This window comes from Drosophila kikkawai, chromosome 2L (genome assembly GCF_030179895.1).
Source record: "Drosophila kikkawai strain 14028-0561.14 chromosome 2L, DkikHiC1v2, whole genome shotgun sequence".
Classification (NCBI taxonomy): domain Eukaryota; kingdom Metazoa; phylum Arthropoda; class Insecta; order Diptera; family Drosophilidae; genus Drosophila; species Drosophila kikkawai.
In genome coordinates this window covers 15,847,775-15,868,735 of record NC_091728.1, presented here as the reverse complement: position 1 = coordinate 15,868,735, position 20,961 = coordinate 15,847,775, and the positions used below count along the sequence as shown (strand labels likewise).

Genomic DNA, 20,961 nt, shown 5'->3' with positions numbered 1-20,961 from the left:
TCCCAGCTACTATGTTTTCCACTTGTGGCATTAATTTCTGCTGTGTAAGCAGATAAATTGCAAAACGTCAAAAGTTGTTGACAGTCATTGGCATTAAAATGGATTCCAGTCACTTGGCCGGACCCAGGGCCCGGACCCTGACTCGTCGAAGTCAAAGTTGAGGTGTCTATCAGGATGCTGAGTAAATTTAAACACTTAATAAATTGTGGCTTTGACGCAGTCAGATTGTGACTTGAATAAAGTCCTTTGTGCTGTAATTTTCTTAAGGTCTTTGGAGGGTTTATATGCAGATTTTAAGATATATATCTCGACTTAGAATGCTTGTTTCAAGTTACCAGTTCCGCGAACTACTGATGCGTTCAGCTGCATCCTTCGCCTCCGGAACGAAGCTGAGTCCGATTGTCAGCGAAGTAGGAGAGCTGACCCAAGGCCTGCTCTAAGGTAATTAGCTAATGTGCCAGTTGCGGCTACCTTGGGCCATGCCAGCGGCAATTAGAGACAATTAGTTGCGGAATTGATTCATAGGCGGTGGCTCATCACATTATCAGAACACCCCGAAGGCTTAAACCGCAACAATTACGCACATTACAAAGCCCTCGGGGCTGCAAGGGGTTAACCCTTATGATTATTGACTTGTTTACAACAAAAACGGAGTAAAAAGGTATAAGACAAACTTGCTAAATTAGAAAAATTGCATTTAAAAATTTAAAAGGTATTACTTTTTACAAAATTCGTAATGAAAAGTCAACTGTATGTCTAGACAACTGTATGTCTGGCATTGATTTCTTAATTAATTTCTTTAATGTTTGAAAATAACATACAAATAAAATGTAAACTTCTCTGTGACAATAATAACTCCTGAGGTATCTTATATAACAACTTTTCCAATAAAATTAGCTTTATGCAAAACCTATTTCTAACAGCTTTTTTTTAAGTATATATGTCTAGAGGTTTACGCCGATGGTTAAAGACTTCGGCGGCGGCGTAGAGGTCAAAATGACTCGGCGGCGGCGGCGTAGTAGTCAGAAAGAATCGGCGGCGGCGGCGTACAGATTTTTTTCAAATTAAATAAAATTAGTATTATTGTATTATATCAGTTTATAACGCCTTTATTAACAATAACAATAAAATGAACATAAGTGAGTAAATTAATTGGGTAAATGAAATGAAAATAAATAAAAATTAAGTAACAAATAAAAATAAACATAAAAATAGCAGTCTTTTTCCTTGACTTGAATAAGTTTCATTCATAATTCACATAATTAATGTTCAGTTTTCAATTCAGTTCATTTTTATCTCTTCAATTTGTAAATTTAAGTTAAACTTTCTTTGCAAGTGTCGTAATTGTCATGTATAAAAATTACTTTATTTACGTTGTGAGGACTGAGCTGCGACCGTTTCTGCGTAATTGTAAGACCAGCAATAGAAAAAACTCGCTCACTTGGAGTGCTCGTTGCAGGAATACACAACACTTTTTGTGCCAGCATCGAAAGTAAGGGCATTGCAGGTGCCTTTTCCTTCCAAAATGTCAATACGTCTTGACATGAAGATAAGCTTAGGAGTAGATGGCATTCAGCTTCCAAATTGTTATCTTTGGTATTGGTCGAATGCCGTTGAGCAAGCTTTAAGATTTTGCTTGCAGAATGAGACTCTTGCTGCTGATCGCTATCTTGTTCAACATCTCCAATCAGCTCTTTAAACATTTTTAACAAAAAATCGTTTCTTTTTAAACTTTGTTTCTCGCAATACTCCAACACACAATCAAGTGAGTTGAATCGCGGATCTAATAGGGATGCGCAGACTAGTATATCCGATATCGGGAACCTTGAATCAAATCTATTTTTTATATGGCTTTTCATGAGAGTCAAAGCAAGCGGCTCATTGTTCTCAGGTTCTTCCAATATTGAGACGATTTCAGTTCTTATCACTAACGCAAGACTTATTGATGGATACAAATCTCCAGACAAAACGGTAACTGCATCTTTAAATTTTTTTAAGAAGTCGCATAATTTATATAAAAGCTGTGCTTCATTTTCTAATAATATTAAATGAGTCTTATTGCTGCTTGTGAGCAACTTATTTAATGCGGCTCTTTGGCACCCAAGACTGTCTAACATTGTTAACACGCTGTGCCACCTTGTTGGGACCGAGTTCTTAAGTGAAACATTTCTCTTGTCCACCAAACTACTTTGTAAGTCATTAGGGTTGTTAATATTCTTGTAAGTTTGCAAGGGAACATCATCTAACGGGCCAAAATCATCATCGTAGTCGACCCATTCATTATCTTCGGATGCCAGCAGTTCTTCTAAATTGTCGATATTTGACAAAACTTCCTTTTGAAGTTCGTCAGCTTGACATCTCAAAACATGTGTCTTGAATCGTAAGGCACTCACAATATTTTTGCACTTCACAATCAAATTTTTAATTTCCGGCTCTGAATTGTAACCATCAACATTTAGCAAATTATGTAGTCCATGTCCAAGGCAGAAGTGGTTTTTTATACACCCCAAATTAATAGCTTTTTTGATATTGCTGCCTTGGTCGGTTACGACATAATTAGATCCCATTTGCAAATTATACATTTGAGTAACTTCTTCCACCTCTGTTAAAATGTTACTTGCCGTGTGCGATTTTGACAAATATTTTGTTTCCAGCGTTAAATGCTTCATCTCAAAATTCGCTGACAGAAAATGGAAGGTGAACGTTATATAACTTCTTCTTCTATAGTTATCTGTCCACAAGTCGAAAGTTAAGGCAAAATGTTTTTGTCCAGATACTATCCGTGTAACTGCTCGTAAAATGCATTCATACACATCGTCTAGTGCAGTTGTTGACAGCGTTTTGTAGTGTGGAATGTCAGCATCAGTTGCCACAACTCTATATTTTTTTAAAAAGTCTTTAAGTCCACTGTGACAAATTATATGAAATGGTAGCAAATCTCTAGCCATCCACAAAGCTAGCTCTCGTCCCAGCGCCCACTTACTATCTTTTGGAGATATAATTGGCGTCGATTTTTTGAAAAAATTTGATATTGATCCACGTGTAGCCAATGAAGTACTCGGACTGTCGATATCTCGAATGTTGTGTTCATTTTTGAGGTGTCGACTTAAATTCCCTGTGGAACAGTTCGTGGAATACGACTGAATTTTAGCACTGAAACAATTTACAAAATCTTACTTGAATCTTAAAAAAAGGAACTTAATTATTACCATGAAAAGATTGTTCTTTCGTCGTCTTTTTTCTGAACATCCAAACATAATCGGCAGAACACCTTGTCCACTTCAATGCAGTTGTTCTCTAATTGCAATGCGCCGAAAAACTCCCACACTTTGCTCTTTCGATTTGAGTAATGGTTGTGTTTAATTGAGTACATACTCAATGGCTGATCCATCTATTTGTTTAGAGAATATTTAATTAATACATATGTTCCTAACACTAGTAATAGTATTTTAAAACTTACTTTGCATATTTACGCACAAAAAACACAGCTTTAGAAAGTAAACCACACCAAATAGCTGTTCTAGAGATGGGACATAGGGAGATGGGAGATGAGACAATCCTAACGATTAATCGATTATTTATATCGAGTATTTGGCCATTTGTATGATTTATTTATTTTTGTTTTTAAGTTATATTAAGAATAATATCACCGAAGGCCGCGCCGGTGCTACGCCGGTGCCGCACCAGCGGCGCGCCCCCGCGCGCCGTTTTTTTCATAATTCGGCGGCGGCGCGTCAAATAAGGCAAAAATCGGCGGCGGCGGCGGCGTGGCGCGGCGGCGTATATGTCTATATATGTCATAATAGTCCTGATATTTATATTTTAAAAGAGCCAAGATTGCTTTGGAATTAACTTTGGTTTTGTTAAGCACAGCAAATTTGCTATATTTTAGTTTGAATTTCAAAAACCTTTTGCAATATGTTCACCCTGAGTCGTTGGACCTGGCCGCGTTGGATCCCGACGCTAATGCCATATTTCGTGATGTTGAATTACTTCATGGATCTGCTCTACTCGTTAGTTCACTTTTCCCATTTGGGCAAACAGCGAGCTGTGGTGATGAACGTGACCAATGTATTTGGTTACATCTACACCGTTTTCGACATGTTCCTCATCTTGGTGTCCCTTATCCTCACCCTTGGCACCCGCATTGAGGAGAGTGGCGTGATTCTGCTGCTCATCGGCAGAGTGATCCATCGCCTGCTCCTCTCCATTTGGAGCATGCTCTTGTATTACCTCTTCAGCGAGTGCCAGGACATGGGCTGTCTCCTCATGCTGCTGGCCACCAAGGCCAAGATGCACGCCGAGAAGGGATGCCCCAAGATGGAAGTTAGCAGCTATCATCTTCTGTTGCTGGGAGCCAGACTTTGCCTTTGCTGCATGTTTCTAATTTGGATGGATGAGGATCTGAATGTAAGTCGAGATTTTAAGCGTTATTTATTAGTCTTTATATTTCTTATTACCTCTTATTCAAAGGTTATATTTAATATCCTTTCTCTGCTTTTGTTTATATCAATTGGCTTGGGCTTTTACTGCAAGGTGTGTTCATACCTGACCCTTCTGGTCTTAATGTATCATGACATCTTCAGCAACCATTGGAGCATGCTGTTTGGCTGGAATGATTATTTCCTTTCGATGAATTACTTTGCCATGTTCTTTGGCAAAATTGGAGCATTCCTAATGCTTTCTGAGCTGGGTGCTGGCAAGTGGTCAATGGACAGTTATCTGGGACTTAATGACTATGAAAGGGATCAAAAGGGAGGCTACAAGATCATAAAGGAGCAGGCCACGGCCTAGAAAATGTTTGTTTTAATTTTAAGATAACGATTTCCCAGAAAAAGTAAACGAAAATATGCACTTTCGAAATGCTAATACTTTTTTCTATAAAAATAAATTAAATATAAATATATTAGGATATATCTTCATTACTTTCTTTATATTTATTTTTCGATTAATAACCATTTTCCATTGAAGAAAACCTTTGGGCAATCGAATCGTATTTTTACTTTATTTTTCTTGCCTTCTAAACGTTTGAGGGATTTACATAAACTTTAATGGAAAATACTCGCCCGGCGGCTAATGCTTATTTTTATTTCTATCTCTATTTGTACACCTGCCTCTCGGCTTCGAAGGGGGCACTCCAAATGTTCTTTGATTCGCGCCTCAGTCGACGTAAATTATTTAAAAGTCTCGAGTTGCGCTTAAGCGGCTTTCCCTTCCACCTCACAGTGGGATGAAATGCTCAAATTTAGCACGAAAAAATTGTTGGTTTTTAGGGATTTCAATTTTAAACTTGTAGGGTTCTTTCAGATAAAAATCCTAATAAAAAAGTACACAAACTAGGTTCATTCTTTGTCTTAATTTATTTAAATTTTATATTTTCATTTTATGCCGTACTCCCTTTCCCTAATCCATTCCTACTTCCACTGTATTTTCGTACTTCTTTCTCTGGCAAGGAAATTGAAACTAGCGCTGGGAAGTAATGCCATAAAATTCTTAAATGCGAAAAAAGAAAAGCGTGCAGAAAAAACAGGTGAAAGCTAAAACGGCAGTGGGCACAGCGAACACAGAATACTCTGTCCGAAAAAGGTCGGCTATAGTTCCTCAGCGGATTAAGTCAGCAGCCGAGGTCCTGGGCGGTGGCAACAAAAAAATAAAGAAGGTATTTCCTCCACGTGTCGCTGTCGCAAACGTCTTCACTTAATTATTGCGACTTTCGGCATGGGGCATTGGGGTGCGCCGACTTAAAAGGCAACACTGCCGTTAATGAGTTTCTGGAGGCGGGCCAGTGGACCGGAGGAGCTGCTGCTCCGGCGCGCCGTAAGATACCATCCAGGCGTGCATTTAACAACCGCAAAGGACGCAGTGACCTTCGCTCTTGGCTGCAAATCCATTTGCATAAGCGGTGGCGGGGTGATTTTACCTTCCCTTCCCCGGATGGAGTGTCTCCAGCGATGGCAACGACATGTGGAAGGCGGAGCCAGGGCTCTTCACACCCAGAAAAAAATGTAGTAAAGATTTAAGGTAATCATCTATGATTTCAGAAAATTCCTCAATAAGTTTAATATTATTATTAAACAATAAGAGCTAGTTTTGAGTATTTTTTATGTACCAAACAATTTAGTTTTTGAGTTAATATTTCATTAGGAATTGTAATTGTAATTTTTGTGTACAGTGCATTGTTGACCGTCTCAAACGCCCAGTTGGAGCACGGGATATTTTTACTTTATTTTTGCCTTTCCTTTACTTACCCGCAATGCGTTACTCTTAATTGGAAAGCAGTTGCAATTTCGCTGTCCCGATCCGAACGTTAAATGTAATTGACAGTACGTTAAACAACAACCGGATTCCGGAGAAGAAGGATAATCCGGTAGCTGACAGTTAAAGGGTGTAACCGACTGTTCTCAGAGGATAGATTAAGGTGAATTCTTATGCAGGGATCTCAGTCTCAGAAAGTTTCTTTTAAATCATATTATATTAAAATGAGCTGAAAATATACAGAATATTTTTGGTATTTTATTTGTTCTTAAGTTAAATACAAAGACAAGTCCAACACTGCGTATGAGCCATATATATAACATATATTACTCATACGCAGTGATTGCTTTTTGTATTGATATTTATATTATATAGAAATCTCTCATATTCCTGAAGAATATTTACATTCTTTATGATTTAAAATTTATTTTCATGATTCTAAATAATTTTAAGTGGTATTCCTAGGCCAAGTACCATCTAATTTTCCTCAAAATCTAAGTGCTTCCCTTTTCATACTTATTAATAAATAATAAGGCATAATTGACCAAATTAATTACATTTAAACTGAACTAGACTTAAACAAAAAATAATGGAAGGGTTTAGTATATCAGTCTTAACATCACGCACTCTTGTAATTTTCTAAATGAAACTCATATGTATAAAAAATTAAAAAACCACACACACAAAACAAAGCAGAAGGGCTGCAAAAACGCAAGCTATATTAATAAAATAAAATATTCCAGGGGAAGATGGATAAAAAAGCCATAAACCAACGGAAAATATGCAAAAGGAGAGGGTGCGGTGGTGTGCGTCACGTGGTATTAGAACAACTACCACAACAAAAACGGCGGAAACGGAAACTTGTTTAATTAAAATGCTGCAACAAAATGCTCGAGTGTGTGTACGTGGTGTTGTGCTAGTAAAGTGAACAGTATCCTGTGTCCTGTGTCCTATGACTGTGTCTCGACATTTGCATAAGTAAAGCACACACATACAGGGAAATCTGCGAATGCATTCATTTCTTCCCCTCCACCCTTAAGCTCCTTGCCAAAGAAGAGTCAAAAGCGTTTAAGTTTATTTACCTTTATTTACCTGGCCTGGCTTCAGATTTGGAGCAGCCAGATAAGGCCCGATCTGAGGCTGAATGGCTGCTGCTTAAACAAGACTAGGCTCAAATATGGCTTTCGTCAGGTTAAACGAACTTAACCAAATACATGTGTATAATTAATTTTACCAACCAGACAGAGTCAACGAATGCCTGCAATCGAGGACATTGGGGCAAGCCCAATTTTGCGGTTTTCTAAAGGCTTATGTCTGGAATCCAATATTAACTTTTGACATTAAATTTGCATAGTGTTTTAGGTTTAGAACAGGTATAACTAGGCAATTAATTGGGTTTTATAAATATTAGATTAGTTAAAGGAACATATATTTATATTTTATATTGAAAAGCTAAAATGAAACACACTGATTTGTTTATGGGTAATTAAAATACATAAAATGCATATCACACGTTAAAATGAAATTAAACTAATAGAAAAAGCAAAAAATTTCAATGCAATACTGTTAAGCTTTTGATCATTTGCATTTTATTTTCTGAAAAACCTTAGGTATTTCATGAAAAAGAGCTTGAAGGACTAAACTTTATGCTTTAGGAACAAACTCAGCTCAAGTTAAGTCTCAATAAATTTAAAACAAATGAAAAAGGCTTAGTGGGAATCGAAGCTTAGACAAAGACTTTCCTGACTGCTTCTATACACACGTATGTGTATGCATAATCTCTCAGATTTTAACTTTAACTCGGAGAACTGTAAATTTCACTTCAAGGCCGCTTCACACGTACGAGCCGCAATTCCTAAGGGGGTGCCTGGGAGTTGGGATTGGGACCGAGGTAGGAACCGGGGGACCCGGGGACCATTATCATCTCGGCCTCAGCGACATCGTCGCATTACGTAAAAGCGCTTTTACGACTACATTTGAGCAGCCGCAAAGAGCTCTGAGCGCGTTCGTTCCCCCGAAAAAGTAAAAAGTAGGCACGAATAAATGCGACAGAGGGGCTAACAGGTTGAATGCGACCAGAGATTTGAGCGGGTGCAAATGGCAGAGACAATAAAGCTTAAACAGAGAGAGAGAAAGACGCTCCAATGAGGCATCTGCACGCCTCCCATTTCCCAGGCATTATGCTTTATTTTATTTGGAACCTTATTTTCTCCTATTTTTAAGCATTTTCCAATCAACTCCAGAGCTGGATTACTTCTGTGGCGTGACATTAAATGGCTTTTCAGCTTCATAAAAATTCTACGTTTATTTTTTCTCTTTTTTTTTTGGCATTACAAAGTCATTCCGTTTCGATGTTCGGCAATTCAATAATAATGCCAGTTTTCTGGGTTATTAAAATTTCATACAAGCAAACATATTCATGGTGACTTTGACTTGTGCGCCGGAGTTTTTCTTTCATTTGCTCGCCGCTCCGCACCGCTCCGTTCCGTTCAGCTCCGCGTTTTGTTACGTTTTGTTTGTGTTTTCGTAGGCGCCAAAATGTCAGCGACACGTTTTCCTACAGCGGCAATTTATCATAAATATGCATGCACACATATAGTATGTGTTTACATGCCAGTGATGCTCTTAGCTTTTTGGGGGCTAAGATAAAGCTAAACTTAATTATATAATTAAAAGAGACCTGATTGAAATTAAAAACTACGTTTCGTAGTTTTAAGATTTTCCACGAAATTCAAAAGGATAATACAAATTAGCGTTTTATAACTAACCCATAAAGCTAATTTATAATGGAATATTTTCAGCATATTAAAGAATGCTTAACCTTTTACTAGTTTCAAAATCACTTTAAAATGTTTCTAAAAATATGAACAAATAAATTTCAGCGTTACCAAATACACTGTAAAATTACATATTTATTTATTGCAATATAACATTTTGAAGCAACGTTTTTTGAAGCCTTTTTTCCATGGGATTTCACAAACCTGAGCTTCCCTGGAGCATCCCACAAAGATTGTAAGCCATCATAACCGAGTATTCATATAATATTAATTCAGTTCAGCTTGTTGTTTAAAAAAAGGACAACCTGACAGCACTGCCACATTCATATGTGCGGCAAATAAATCCTGGCTCCTGTTTGGGGGCCGCCGCCTGTGACGACCTTATGGCAAGCGTTCGGGGGCGCGGTTCGCCTTTGTTTATGCCGCTGTCAGCGCTCGTTTAATTCAACATTAGCGCCTTGCAGCGGTCCGAGGTGAGGCTGTTAGCTGTTCGCCACTGTTTTTGCCTCGATTTTCCTCTGATTTCCATGCCATGTTTTCAACACAGCTCGCCACCGTTGCGATGGGAGCCCTTTGTGCGCCCGCGGCCACTTTCACGCGCCCTTCGCCTGTTTAGCGTTTATTTTCTGTGTATTTTTTTTTTTTTTCAAATTGTCAAACTGTCAAATAAATTACACGGCAAACCGTACAAAAGATCTGACGCAGTTGGGCTTCCTTTGTTGGCCTCAACTTTTGTGCGGATGTGGCATGTGCATAGGCTCATGAGCACATAATGTGGCCGGTCTTTGTGGCCGGCTTTGATTGTCTGGGAACGGTGGCAGAGCGCCTCGCCAAAGAAAACGGGCTTTTCATATATTTTTTGGGATTCACAGTCAAGACGGAGGAATAATTCCTGGCAACTGTTATGGTTACAGGCGGAAAAAAATATAGAATTCATAATGTATATGTATATCATTAAAAAGTTCATCAATTTATAAACGTTTTTTATATATAGTTCAAGAATTTATTAGTAATTATATATGCAACTCATTTTATTATAAATTTATGAAAAGAAACTTATAAAAATTGTGTTTTCATAATAATTTGTTTGACGTTTATGCTAAGATTTAATTAAATTTGAGTTTTATGATTAATTTAATCAATATGCTATTTAATCTTTTTCATTTCTATAGTTTCCATGAATTTTTTTTTATTTTATCTTGACAGCCAAGATTCTAGTTTTATTCAAATTATATAAATTTAAGTGTACGAAATGCCAGCCTTTGTTACCTTTCCTATTTCAATAATTACAAAGTGCTGGCTTGTAATTTTCTTAAATATTGGCTGCCAAAAAAATACACAGACCATTGTTTACTTGGAAAGTCTTTAACTGAATTTAAGCACAAAATACTCCCACATTTTAACGTACAATAAAATATAATTATATACCAAAGAACCAATTAAAGAGTATACAGTTTCAATGTGTACTTCCAAGACCCACATCCACGCACTGCCATGGCCAAATGGCGTACAATCTCGCCCAGATGCAAGCGCGGCCAATAAAGACTTGGCCAAAAGTCAAGCGGATTTCGGTGTTCACAAAGTTTGTCTAGGCGAAGAACGAGGAAAGCCGCTTAGTCTAGTTAAATAAAAGCGCTACAAGGAGCTCAGCCCGCACATACACACACAGCAGCAGCTTCTAAAACTGAAATGGTGACTGGAATTTAATTGCATTTTGCAGTGGAAACTTAAATTATGCCCGCAGGCTGCAGCAGCGAATGGCCAGGATTCGTTTTACGCCCAATTTAAAGGGATTTCTCGCGCTTGGAAGGACTCCAACTTTTGTCTCCTTTGTCTGCCTTTGCCTTTCACCTTTTAGAGAAAAAAACAAGGAAGGTCTATTTATTTATGCCAGATGTGCGGCGTCGTCTTCTGTTTGGCTTCCCACATGCCGGGCTTGAATTTAAATATTTAAAATGCGGTTCGGAAACTCTAACGCCTATAAATATGCAATGAACTTTGAGCGGCTTAAGGACTCTGGCCTTGGCTCTTTTCAATCAGCCAAGATTTTTTTATGAGTTTTTAACTAATACAAGCCGGCGGCGGCGACGGCATCGTTGCGGTCCAAATGGCCAAGTTAATTAGTGGCAGCTGACGCCTTCAATTTCTTTATGGACAGACTGCATTATCTGCGCGGAGAGAGAGAAAAAACTTCCGCATACACATTTTCAGCCACACAGAGAAATCCTCATCTACGGAAGTCGTAAAAAGTTTAACGTGTTCTTAAACTTGTCGGTCGACCATCGATGGAATTTTTTGTTCTCAGCCCCCCAGAAAACTCTATAAAAGTTTCAAATTGTTACACGGCGAATGACACGCGCCGACTCCGGCTTCGGTTTTGGCTTCCCCTTGGTCCTTGCTCCTTGCGGCCTGTGTGTTAATCTGTTGAAATTTGCGTTTTAATAGAAATGTGTGTCTGTGCGAGTTGCGAAATGTTTTCGTGGTTGGTCTTTTTATTTTTTGTATACTTTTTGTGTGTGTTTTTTTTAATATTTACTCTCGCGCCCTTCAAGTTCGTGGGCAGGTTATAAAAATGCTTATTGCCTTTAAGTACGTGATTTTGCTTTTGAACATTTTTACACTCACACACGGACTTTATTGTGACTGCTGTTGCGTTGACAGATGCATTAAGCGTATTGGTTTTTACGATTGACGACGGCGTGCCACGAGTTTGTACGAATATAATTTAATTAATGTAATGGCCACGGACAATATGGCTCAAAGGCGTCGCAAAACTAACGAGAATAAAACGAGGACTTGTGTTTTGTGCCCACTCCCTGGTACAAAGGATTTTCGGCAAAGGACGATGATGAGAATCTTTAACTGTGAATTTCAAAACATTTTTTCATGGGGAGAAAAAGCGTCATTTACCTATAATTAAATGGTTAAAAAATACAAGCTGGTATTTAGGAATTTTCTCTAATTGATCTATGGGGTTACATTGAAGCTATCTAAAATATTTGCCACTTTATAGCTGCTTATAATTATTTTTAAGATCAATATATAGGTTCAACTTATACAATTTAATTGCCTTAAAAGTTCAAACAAATTAAATTTAAAGCCATTCCAACTTGCTTTTGGCTTTTACACAAAATAATTACAAGGCAGTCTCTATGGCAAACTGACTTCCAAGAGCAAAAAAAACAGTATTTTTAGTTAAAAGCCCCAATTGTTCTTCAAAATGCCTGCTTTTGTTGCTATTTTGATGGAATTTGCCCAAAAATCCTTGTTAACATTGGCCAAAATGAAGTTCAATTTGCACGCCTGAATTAAATTAACAATTCCTTCGGAAATTCACTCATTTGCATTCAATTGTCTTTGGTGAGCATCAGATTTCGAAGGGGGAAAAATGTTTGCTTGGCTTGATGCCTCTAAGCAAAATGCATAATCAAAAATCTATTTGTGATTTGGCCCAGTCAGCTGGAAAAACCCTAAACTTCCTTGTGGCTTGCCTATTTATTGTTGGCCAAAAACCTAAAACACTGTAAATTTGAACAAGAGGAACAATGTATGAAAGACTGAACGAATGAATGGCACAAACGGCAACCGAAATGAGAGAGCAAATATGCATGAAGCCACGTCTAATGAACACACACGATGAGACCCATGAGGCAGCTATAGATCGCTGAGTGCTGGACTCATTCAATTGTGCAAATGGAAATTTTTGATTTCGTTCTCGATACGAGTGTGTACCAGAAATAATGTAATCGAAATACCAGAAAGCTAGTGAAGCACATGCTCTGCCCCGAGGAGTGCTGTAATCATTATGAATTGAAATTAAAACTCTGTTTTTGGAAAGGACTTGCCCAGAGGGTTACCGCCAAGTATGTAATAAAAATGCCCCACAGAGATAGTAGTAAAACCCATCGACAGGCTGAATGGTTAGAGCTCATTCATTCTGCCCTGATGCCGCAACACGAATCCATCATGCCCCATACACAAAGTGCTCTGGCAAACACACAAAAACGTTTTAAATTTCATTTTCTGATAATGCGCTGCTCCTGGTATTCCTTCCTGACGACTTCGTCAAAAAGGTGGCCTCGTGGTAACTTTGTCACCGCACCTTGTATGGTACCTCCCCCTCAAGATAACTCCTCATTGTGCGCAATTTGTGTTTAACAATCGTTGGTAATCTTTATTGGATGTCAAGCTCCGGCACTCGAGTAGATACGGAGTACGTACTCCTTGCACTAGACACAGCCCCATCGCTCTTATGCCGTAAAGTTCTCCACTTCGAGTGTCAAAGCCGGGACACAATCACACATGCAAAGCTTTTCATCTCCATTGCCATCTCCATCTCTCCGTGCTCCTCGGCGGCCAGGAAGATGTTTTAGTGACAACGAAAGTGTAATTGAGTGCCACATAACAGACAGATTCCAATGCTGGCAAGTGGACGATGCAGGAGCAGCTGAAACAGCAGCAAGGACAACAAGAAGGCTTACAAAAAAAGTGTTCAAGAAAATTGCCACAGCCTCAGGGATGAGTTTCTCTTCAGGGCTGCAAAGAAAACTGAGGCTCTTGTATCTCGGAGATTTTTCAAATATTTATTTTAGGTTTGGTCAGTTTCGAAAGGTAAAGTAAATATTAATTTTAAAATTATTTTAGTTTTCCCACAAGTTGTTAATTAGTACCTATTAAGACTTAAACGTTAAAAAAAATATATTCTTAAAATAAGAAGTGTACTTTCACTTGTAAGGATCTGTGCAATTACCCAGAAATTCTTAATATGGTATTTTAATATAATTCCAAAAATATTTTAATATAACTCAAGCTGGTTCCTCATTTTAAATTAAGATAACTAAATAATTATTATAGTTCCTTTGATCACCGATCTAATGGCTAATATTCTCACCCAATACGTTCCTCCCTTTATTTATTTCTTAAAAAACAATGCAACCCTGTTACTTTGCTAACCAAGAATCTCATGCCATTATGAGTTGTTCTATTTGATTTTTCATTTCCGCTCGGCAGCTACATGTGCATTGTGCTGGATTTGTTGCCTTTAGGCTGTAGGCCGACTCGGCCAGGAGGAGAAGCAGTGAAACAAGGACGAGGAACAGGAGCAAGCGCCAGAGAGCCAGAGCCGGAGCAGGCAGGACTACGGCATAGTTGGACATGTTGCACATGACAAGCGTAAAACTTTTCAAGTGCTGCAAGGAGGAGGCGGCAGCGGCGGCGTGCGGAATAAAACGAAGGCGTGGCACTTGGGTAATCAAGCACGACAGCAGCTGCCATTAAGTTGAGGTAAAGCGAAAGCTGGAATAAAGGATCCTACCATTATTTGGGCACCGCCGGAAAGGGAAGACGGTGAAATGGGGTAGAGGCAAAAAACGAGTTTTAATTAAAATGCCAGGCATACTTTAAGGCACGTTTTGTGCTTTATGTCTTCGAGGTACTTCAGCCTGCGAAGAGAGCGACGCCATGCGACGACATCGGGACGCAAAAGAACGGCATGAAAATCGATTAATGTGATATTTGAGAAATATTTTGGAGGCCTGTTTCCAGGAGCCTCACTTTGATTTGCACAATTTGCAAATATTTCGTTCTCATAAAAGCGCTTATCTTTAGTACTACTGTACTGTACTACTTAAAGACTAAATATCATGTTAAATATTCAAGGGAATTAAAAAAAATAATAGTTTAAGCCTCTGTTTGCCAATTTCTTGTAACCCCAAGAGGCCAAAGATTGTTCCCTACCAAAAATAACTACTGTTAGCTAACAACTATTTAACCCCCGTGTAAACAATTAAATTCCGCTGACAGACAATAGCTATTTGCTGACAATTTCCAATATCAGGCTTCTATCAACTTGATCCCATAATTTTCAATGTGTTTACGCGATATATATGTACATATATCATAAGCCATGGCACAACGAATGGCAACAAATTGCATATTTGGCAATAATTAATATTTGAGTGCAGCTTGCGCTAATTCAAATGCATTTTGTTGCACTCGCGGCGAGCATTTCGATTCCACACCGCACACAGCAATAACAATAATAACTTAGTTTGGCTAAAAGCCTGTGCAAACGCTAATTGAGTTGGCTCTGCTCTGCTGGGAAATTGGCGGTAGGATTTTCCGGCCAAATTGATGTGCGTAAAGCTGCGCATTTTTGGAAAGCGCGAGGCTTTATCCAACTTTTGGCTAGTTTTCTATGTGCGAGAGAGTGCGTAAAATGCCAAACTGCTGACTCCAAATTTGTCACGCGCAATCAGCGCGGCGGCTCTGGTAAGTGCTGACCGGCCACGCCCACGAGATCCACTGTGCCCACACGTCTGTGGATTATGCATGGGGTCCGGCGCGCACACACGGTTAGCTGCTAAATCCGCACTCAACATTTTCAAGGCTTCCCCCTTCGCCGCCTCGTCACCAATAATGAAAAGTCTATGGTCCGCTTTTAGTGGCCGCGTTGACAGCTGCCAAAAACATTTCTATGGCTCTCTCTATATATGACGCTCCAGAGCCGCCATAAGCCATGCATTTAATTAAGCCGCCCCAAAAATATTTAATTGCCAACTAAGGCCGGCGTGGAGGCCGTTCGCGAATAAAGTTTATAGGAGGCTAGAAGGTGGAAAATAAAGGGTACTGAGGCTTTAAGTGTCTAAAGTTGGCTAAGGGAAAAGGTAGTGAAAGCTGGTTTGGTTTTGTATTAAATTAGTTTTGAATTTAAATAAAGAATTGTATTAAAGTTTGTATTAAAGTTTCATATGTAACTTTAAAAGCTGAAACTTCTGAAGAATAATTATTGATGAACAAATTGTAAGCACAAAATCTTTTGCCAATATCAAGTGGAGCCAGCCTTCGATATTTTGTAAAATTCCCATTATCGTTGCTGTTATTTATCGCTAAACATAATTTATAACTTATAAATTATTTTTTGACTATTATCAAACTAACCATTAATCCTGAATAAGTAAGTTATTCTATTTCCCCTTAAATAATTCTCTTTTCATTAAAGCCAAAACTCATTTCGCATCACTGCAAATTAATATTTTTAATCAAACTGTCAATTAACCCGGATGTTAATCAAGTTTTCGCACTTGACCGTTAAATGACAGCTGAAATGAACTATCAATTGGAAAATCAACAGGCGGCGGCAACACAGTCCTGTCTGGGACACCACCATTCCGACTGTCATGTGTCTAGCTAAAATTAAAATTAATTAATGCCATTCAGGGTAGCCAAGCGATATCGGGTCGCTTGTGCAAGCAATTATCGTATGGCGATTTTAATTGATTTTAAAACCGAAAAATTCACAAAATCTGCCAAACATTGATTGGGTTGGCCAACATGTGTTGCCGTTGGAAAAAACTCGTCAGAATGTCAGATAAAAAATACAACGATAGAGATCAATGCGAGAGAAATTTGATACTAGCAAAAAATCTCGTATGTTGTTTGTATATCCTTCACATTAACGAGGGTCACGAGCATGTCCTGGAATTGTGCACGGAAATCCAAAGGATATTTGTCTAAATAAAATTGGTTACATATTTGCGCGTGTGTGAGTTTTTTTTAAACAATTTCTGGGAAATGGGAAAGTATTATTTTCAACAGCAACAAGTGGTGCATAAAAATGATAATTTTGCTAGAATTATGGTTGGAAATAATTACCAGAGATAGCAATTATTTTAAACTGTGTATAAGCTAAACTATCGGCCAATTTATATTAATAGTTAATAATTGTTTGTGGCAAGAAATATAAAATACATAACTTCTAAAAATTGTATGTAAATAAATATTATAAATAAATAAATACATAAAAATAATTACCCTAAATCAAGCCAAGACGATGACTTAATTTCCCGGCTTCACCATTTTAAAGAGATGATCCCTTTTTAGCATTAAGTATACGCCCCGTGACAAGTCTTTTATAATTTAAGTTTCGCCGGGACTAGCTAAGCGGCTAGCAAATATTACCTGTTCCGGTTAGTAATGTCCTTCACCGCACACCATATGCACCCCACATACACACACTATACTCCACTTACCGGCCTCGAACACGTGGTCTCCTTGTCGAGGCACGTGTGTACATTTTTAATTATGCGAGCGCACACAGAGCGCGCCGAGGAGCGTGAATGTCGGGCCAACTAACTTATTAAAAAGCACTCGCCCGGCAAAGCATATATTTGCCGAATAAAGCGAAAATTAAGGCAAACTATATACACCTTTTCCCTTTCGTTTTTCTTCTATTTTTTCCGCAATTCCCCACTACCCTGTCCCAGCTCTTAGCTGACCATCTGGTGGGAGGCCCTAGGAGTTACTCAAGCAAATTTTTCCCGCAGGCAGGCAATTTGCATAACCGTAGGCATAGATAGGCTGTTGCTTTGGCATCGTATTGTATTCCACTAAGAGCCAGGCCAGAGTCGAGTAATAATAGAGAAATGTTGGGAAAACCCCACGAAATCCCCAAGTAATCCGGCTTACTTACTGACTCTGACTGATGATAACCTAAAAGTGTGCAAAGCCCAAGAAGTTGCACAAGGCGGCGTCCAAGAACCAGCGAATAAATGAAACAAAAAAAAAATCCGGAGTAGATAGAATTGTTTGTGAACTACTCGTAAAATTGTAACTTTCATAACTGAGTTGGAAATTGCTTAATTTGACGGTGGTAGAAACTGAAAAATAAGGCTGTACTCGAAGTTGGGATACCCTAAAAAGACTTAAATAGAAGATGGACATATATAATATGAATGAATATATTTCTGCTTATTCGACAATATATATTTAATATTATATTATCTCTTCATTTTATTATAAAAGGTTTAAACATATGCGTCTTATTGCACAAATGAGGTATATTAATTATTGTTGAATAAACATAGTTTATAGGGCAGGAATGATAAATACAAATTACGAATAAACACCAATAGAAAGTTTACCCTTAAGATTAAAAATACACAAGGTAAAATACTTAATATTTCTTGAAAAATATATAAATAAAAAATATAATGTCTTGAATTATAAAAAAATGATTTCTTTCCAGAAAACCTTTACATATTTTTGCATTGCATTCAGTTAGTTTTATATTTTCCCCTTAAATACTTTTCCTTTAGAAACCTCACTATTTCTTCTGTCTTTTATGGAATCGGCATGCCTTTAATACCGCTCAATCAAACCCAGACTCCCGGAACTGGCCCACCATAAATCTTATGACCGAAAAAAAAGAGGAAGGAGGACTCTCGGGCTGGCCAAAAATTATTACATGCCTCATTTGCCAGCGCCTTGAAGAGTCTGCTTATTATATTTTGATTATTTTTGGCACGCGTGTTTCGCAGGACCAAAAGGACTTTGCCGCGTTCCCATTTCCGTTCCCCGAGTGCTGTAAACAAATTCGTATGGACGCAGACCAGTCCGGTGGTGGTCAAGGGGCAATCTTGGTGGCTCATCAGTCGGGATTGGCGGAAAGCTGGGAGATAAACAGGCCAGCTGGATCTCCAGTCTGGTTTCCTTCCTCTTTTTTCACTCTCCCTCTTTCGGTTGCATAATTTTTTCATTTTATTTTGGACTCGTTTTGGCCCGCTTTTGTCCATAATGAGATATCTCTATTCTCCTTTGTTTCTTTTCATCATTTTTGCGCCGCACTCCGTCCATTGTGTTTGGTGTGCGTGTGTGTATGTGTTTGTTGTTTTTGCATTTCGCGAAATGCCGCTGGGAAATTCGTGTAACAAGAGGACCAAAAAGAAAAGAGGAAAATCTACTGGGCTCAAACAGCAATGATGGCGTCGAGGTGGTCTTATTAATTAGGACACGCGCCCTGAGTTATATTTTTTCCCCTAATATTCATGTATATATATACACATGAAGCACCGCGGAAGGGACAGCCTTATTTTTTGTTATTTAAATTCGCAGTAATTTTTTGCAGGCCAGCTCCACTTGATTGCCAAATGTAATTTGCATGAGAATGCCTCTGCAAAAAACTACAAAGAAAATATATATATAGTATATATAAGAGGGTCTCACCAGCGAAATGTCAATTCCAACGAAAGAACATCATTTTCAGGACAATAAAAGCGGAGTTCTAAAAAGAGACATTTATCTTTGTTAAAGAAAAATTATATATTTCAGAATATTGTGAAACAAGTTTGCCTCAGAGCTTAGCAATCCTTAGGTCAGATGTCGTTTCGATCATCTCCTAGGTTCTACTCGTAATTCAGTTCTAAGAACATAGCTAGAAACAATTCGAAATTAAGATACAAATTCCAGACCTCTCACTGAAAACACTTTGTATCAAAGACCACTGCCAAGCCATGTCCCGAGGAATGGCCATGGGCTTTGCCCGGTTGATCAATCCGGGCGTTGTGCTTCATCCGGAGTTGCAGCAGAAAATAGCCGTTTTCGAGGCCATGGGAGCAGAACGATCGCAGCTGGAAAGCGATCTGGGACGACTTCGTCGAAAGCAAGAAGAAACCGAGGACAACCTGGCCGATGCATTGGCCGAAGACGAGTTTCAGTGCAACCTGCACGGCCAGGAGTACACGGGTCCCGGCGAGGAAGAGCTGCAGGACATACTCAAGAGGCACCTGGGCGGCATCATCGAAAAGCTGGCTGCCAAGTACGAACGCATTATCTACCTGGATGGCGACATCAGGAAGCTGAAGGGCACCATCGAGAAGGCTATTGCGGTGGCCAATGAGGAGTCGGCTGCCGCGGCCTCTCAGTAATGTGATTTTTTCCGCCATTTCACTTTTGTCCTTTTAAATGTTCATTCAATTTAAGTTATGGTTCTCATAGAAAATGCTTCATCGGCTGGCAAGTGAGTGTTAAATTTCCTAAGAATTCTATATATTCAAATACTTTCCGCAGAAAACTAAACTCGCAGAAGACTTAAAAAGGAAAGGGTCAAAAGGAATAAGTCCTTATGTATTTTCAAATATTTAAATGTATTGTAAATGCTATAAACCCAGCATTGTTTTACCAGCAGAAGTAAAATAAAGAAAGCTTAAAGAAGCCAAAATGTTAGGTATTTTAAATAGTTTTAAATGCACTCCCTGTACTTTATTTAAAACCGCAACAATCTCATTTCCTGCCATTTTTCACACACTGTCAAGCAAGACTTTGCAAATTTAATTGCGTATACGCACTGTGGCCGCAAAGAGTTCGGGCTTGCTGCAGATGCGCTCTGCTGACTCTATCGCTAAGTGCATAAATTCAATATTACCAAGTGTCTGGCTTGGTAAAAGATATAGCCTGGCCAGAGATCAATATGGGAATTTATTGAATTTTATGTGGCCGGAAAAGTCTGCACTTGAGAACCTTATCAATTCACAAATTAATATATGGAATGTTATAAATATATAAAGAATAATTTCATTTTCAAAACCATGTTCCATTTTAATTGCAAAAATAAACCACAAAATAAAGAACATTTAAATACAGACTATACACAAGAAATTTACCTATTTGCTGTTACTTTGCCTTGTTTAAGCATTTATAGCCCGAGGTTTTCAGGAAGCAGACGAGATTTATTTGAACAAAGGCAATCCATTTGGCTCTCCTACTCCTTTACTCTAATTAATTAAATTGGAATGTGTTCCCCCTGTATTTTGTTTTAGTAGTAACCAAGCCAGGTCTCCCCTGGGCAAACAAGCTCAATGCAAATTTTCCAACCAGACACGGGGCTTAACGAGAGCATTTGCATGAAGTCAATCATCTCGACTGCTGGTCAGTGAACCGAGAATAAGACACTTTGTGTCTGTGCCTTGAAATCACTTCACTTTATCTCAGCAACTCGGTGACTCCTCTGATTGCCTTTCATCCCATTCAGTTGGAAAATTCGCACTAACAAAGCATTATCTATAAAATATTCGCAGAGAACCAAAAAGGAACGAAAGAAATGCTGTGAAAATTATTGATGCTGTGAAAATCCACGTGAATGGAAAATCCGAAA

The 20,961-nt window shown here is 38.5% G+C and overlaps 2 protein-coding genes and 1 long non-coding RNA gene across 3 annotated transcripts; 2 read left to right on the top strand and 1 right to left on the bottom strand.

Moving 5' to 3' along the window:
* Positions 1-979: 979 nt before the first annotated feature.
* Positions 980-3,648, bottom strand: LOC121502442 (uncharacterized). The gene is made up of 3 exons (XR_011444323.1): positions 3,461-3,648; positions 3,210-3,391; positions 980-3,153 (listed from the first exon to the last, which is right to left on the bottom strand). It is a non-coding gene; the product is annotated as an uncharacterized lncRNA (long non-coding RNA).
* A 183-nt stretch (positions 3,649-3,831) lies between these two features.
* LOC108076975 (uncharacterized) lies at positions 3,832-4,914 on the top strand. Its single transcript, XM_017170028.3, has 2 exons — positions 3,832-4,410; positions 4,474-4,914. The coding sequence occupies exons 1-2, from the start codon at positions 3,919-3,921 to the stop codon at positions 4,792-4,794; spliced, it is 813 nt and encodes a 270-aa protein (XP_017025517.1). The 5' UTR covers positions 3,832-3,918; the 3' UTR covers positions 4,795-4,914.
* A 14,253-nt stretch (positions 4,915-19,167) lies between these two features.
* LOC108076972 (uncharacterized) lies at positions 19,168-20,037 on the top strand. The gene is made up of 2 exons (XM_017170024.3): positions 19,168-19,827; positions 19,878-20,037. Exon 1 carries the CDS (start codon positions 19,322-19,324, stop codon positions 19,733-19,735), a length of 414 nt encoding a protein of 137 aa, XP_017025513.1. The 5' UTR covers positions 19,168-19,321; the 3' UTR covers positions 19,736-19,827; positions 19,878-20,037.
* The last annotated feature ends 924 nt before the right edge of the window (positions 20,038-20,961 follow it).

Bases quoted from the DNA above. Each gene is read 5' to 3' on its own strand.
- LOC108076975 (XM_017170028.3), top strand. From the start codon at position 3,919: ATGTTCACCCTGAGTCGTTGGACCTGGCCGCGTTGGATCCCGACGCTA. The intron at 4,411-4,473 runs GTAAGTCGAGAT...TCTTATTCAAAG, and splicing joins GGATGGATGAGGATCTGAAT to GTTATATTTAATATCCTTTC.
- LOC108076972 (XM_017170024.3), top strand. From the start codon at position 19,322: ATGTCCCGAGGAATGGCCATGGGCTTTGCCCGGTTGATCAATCCGGGC.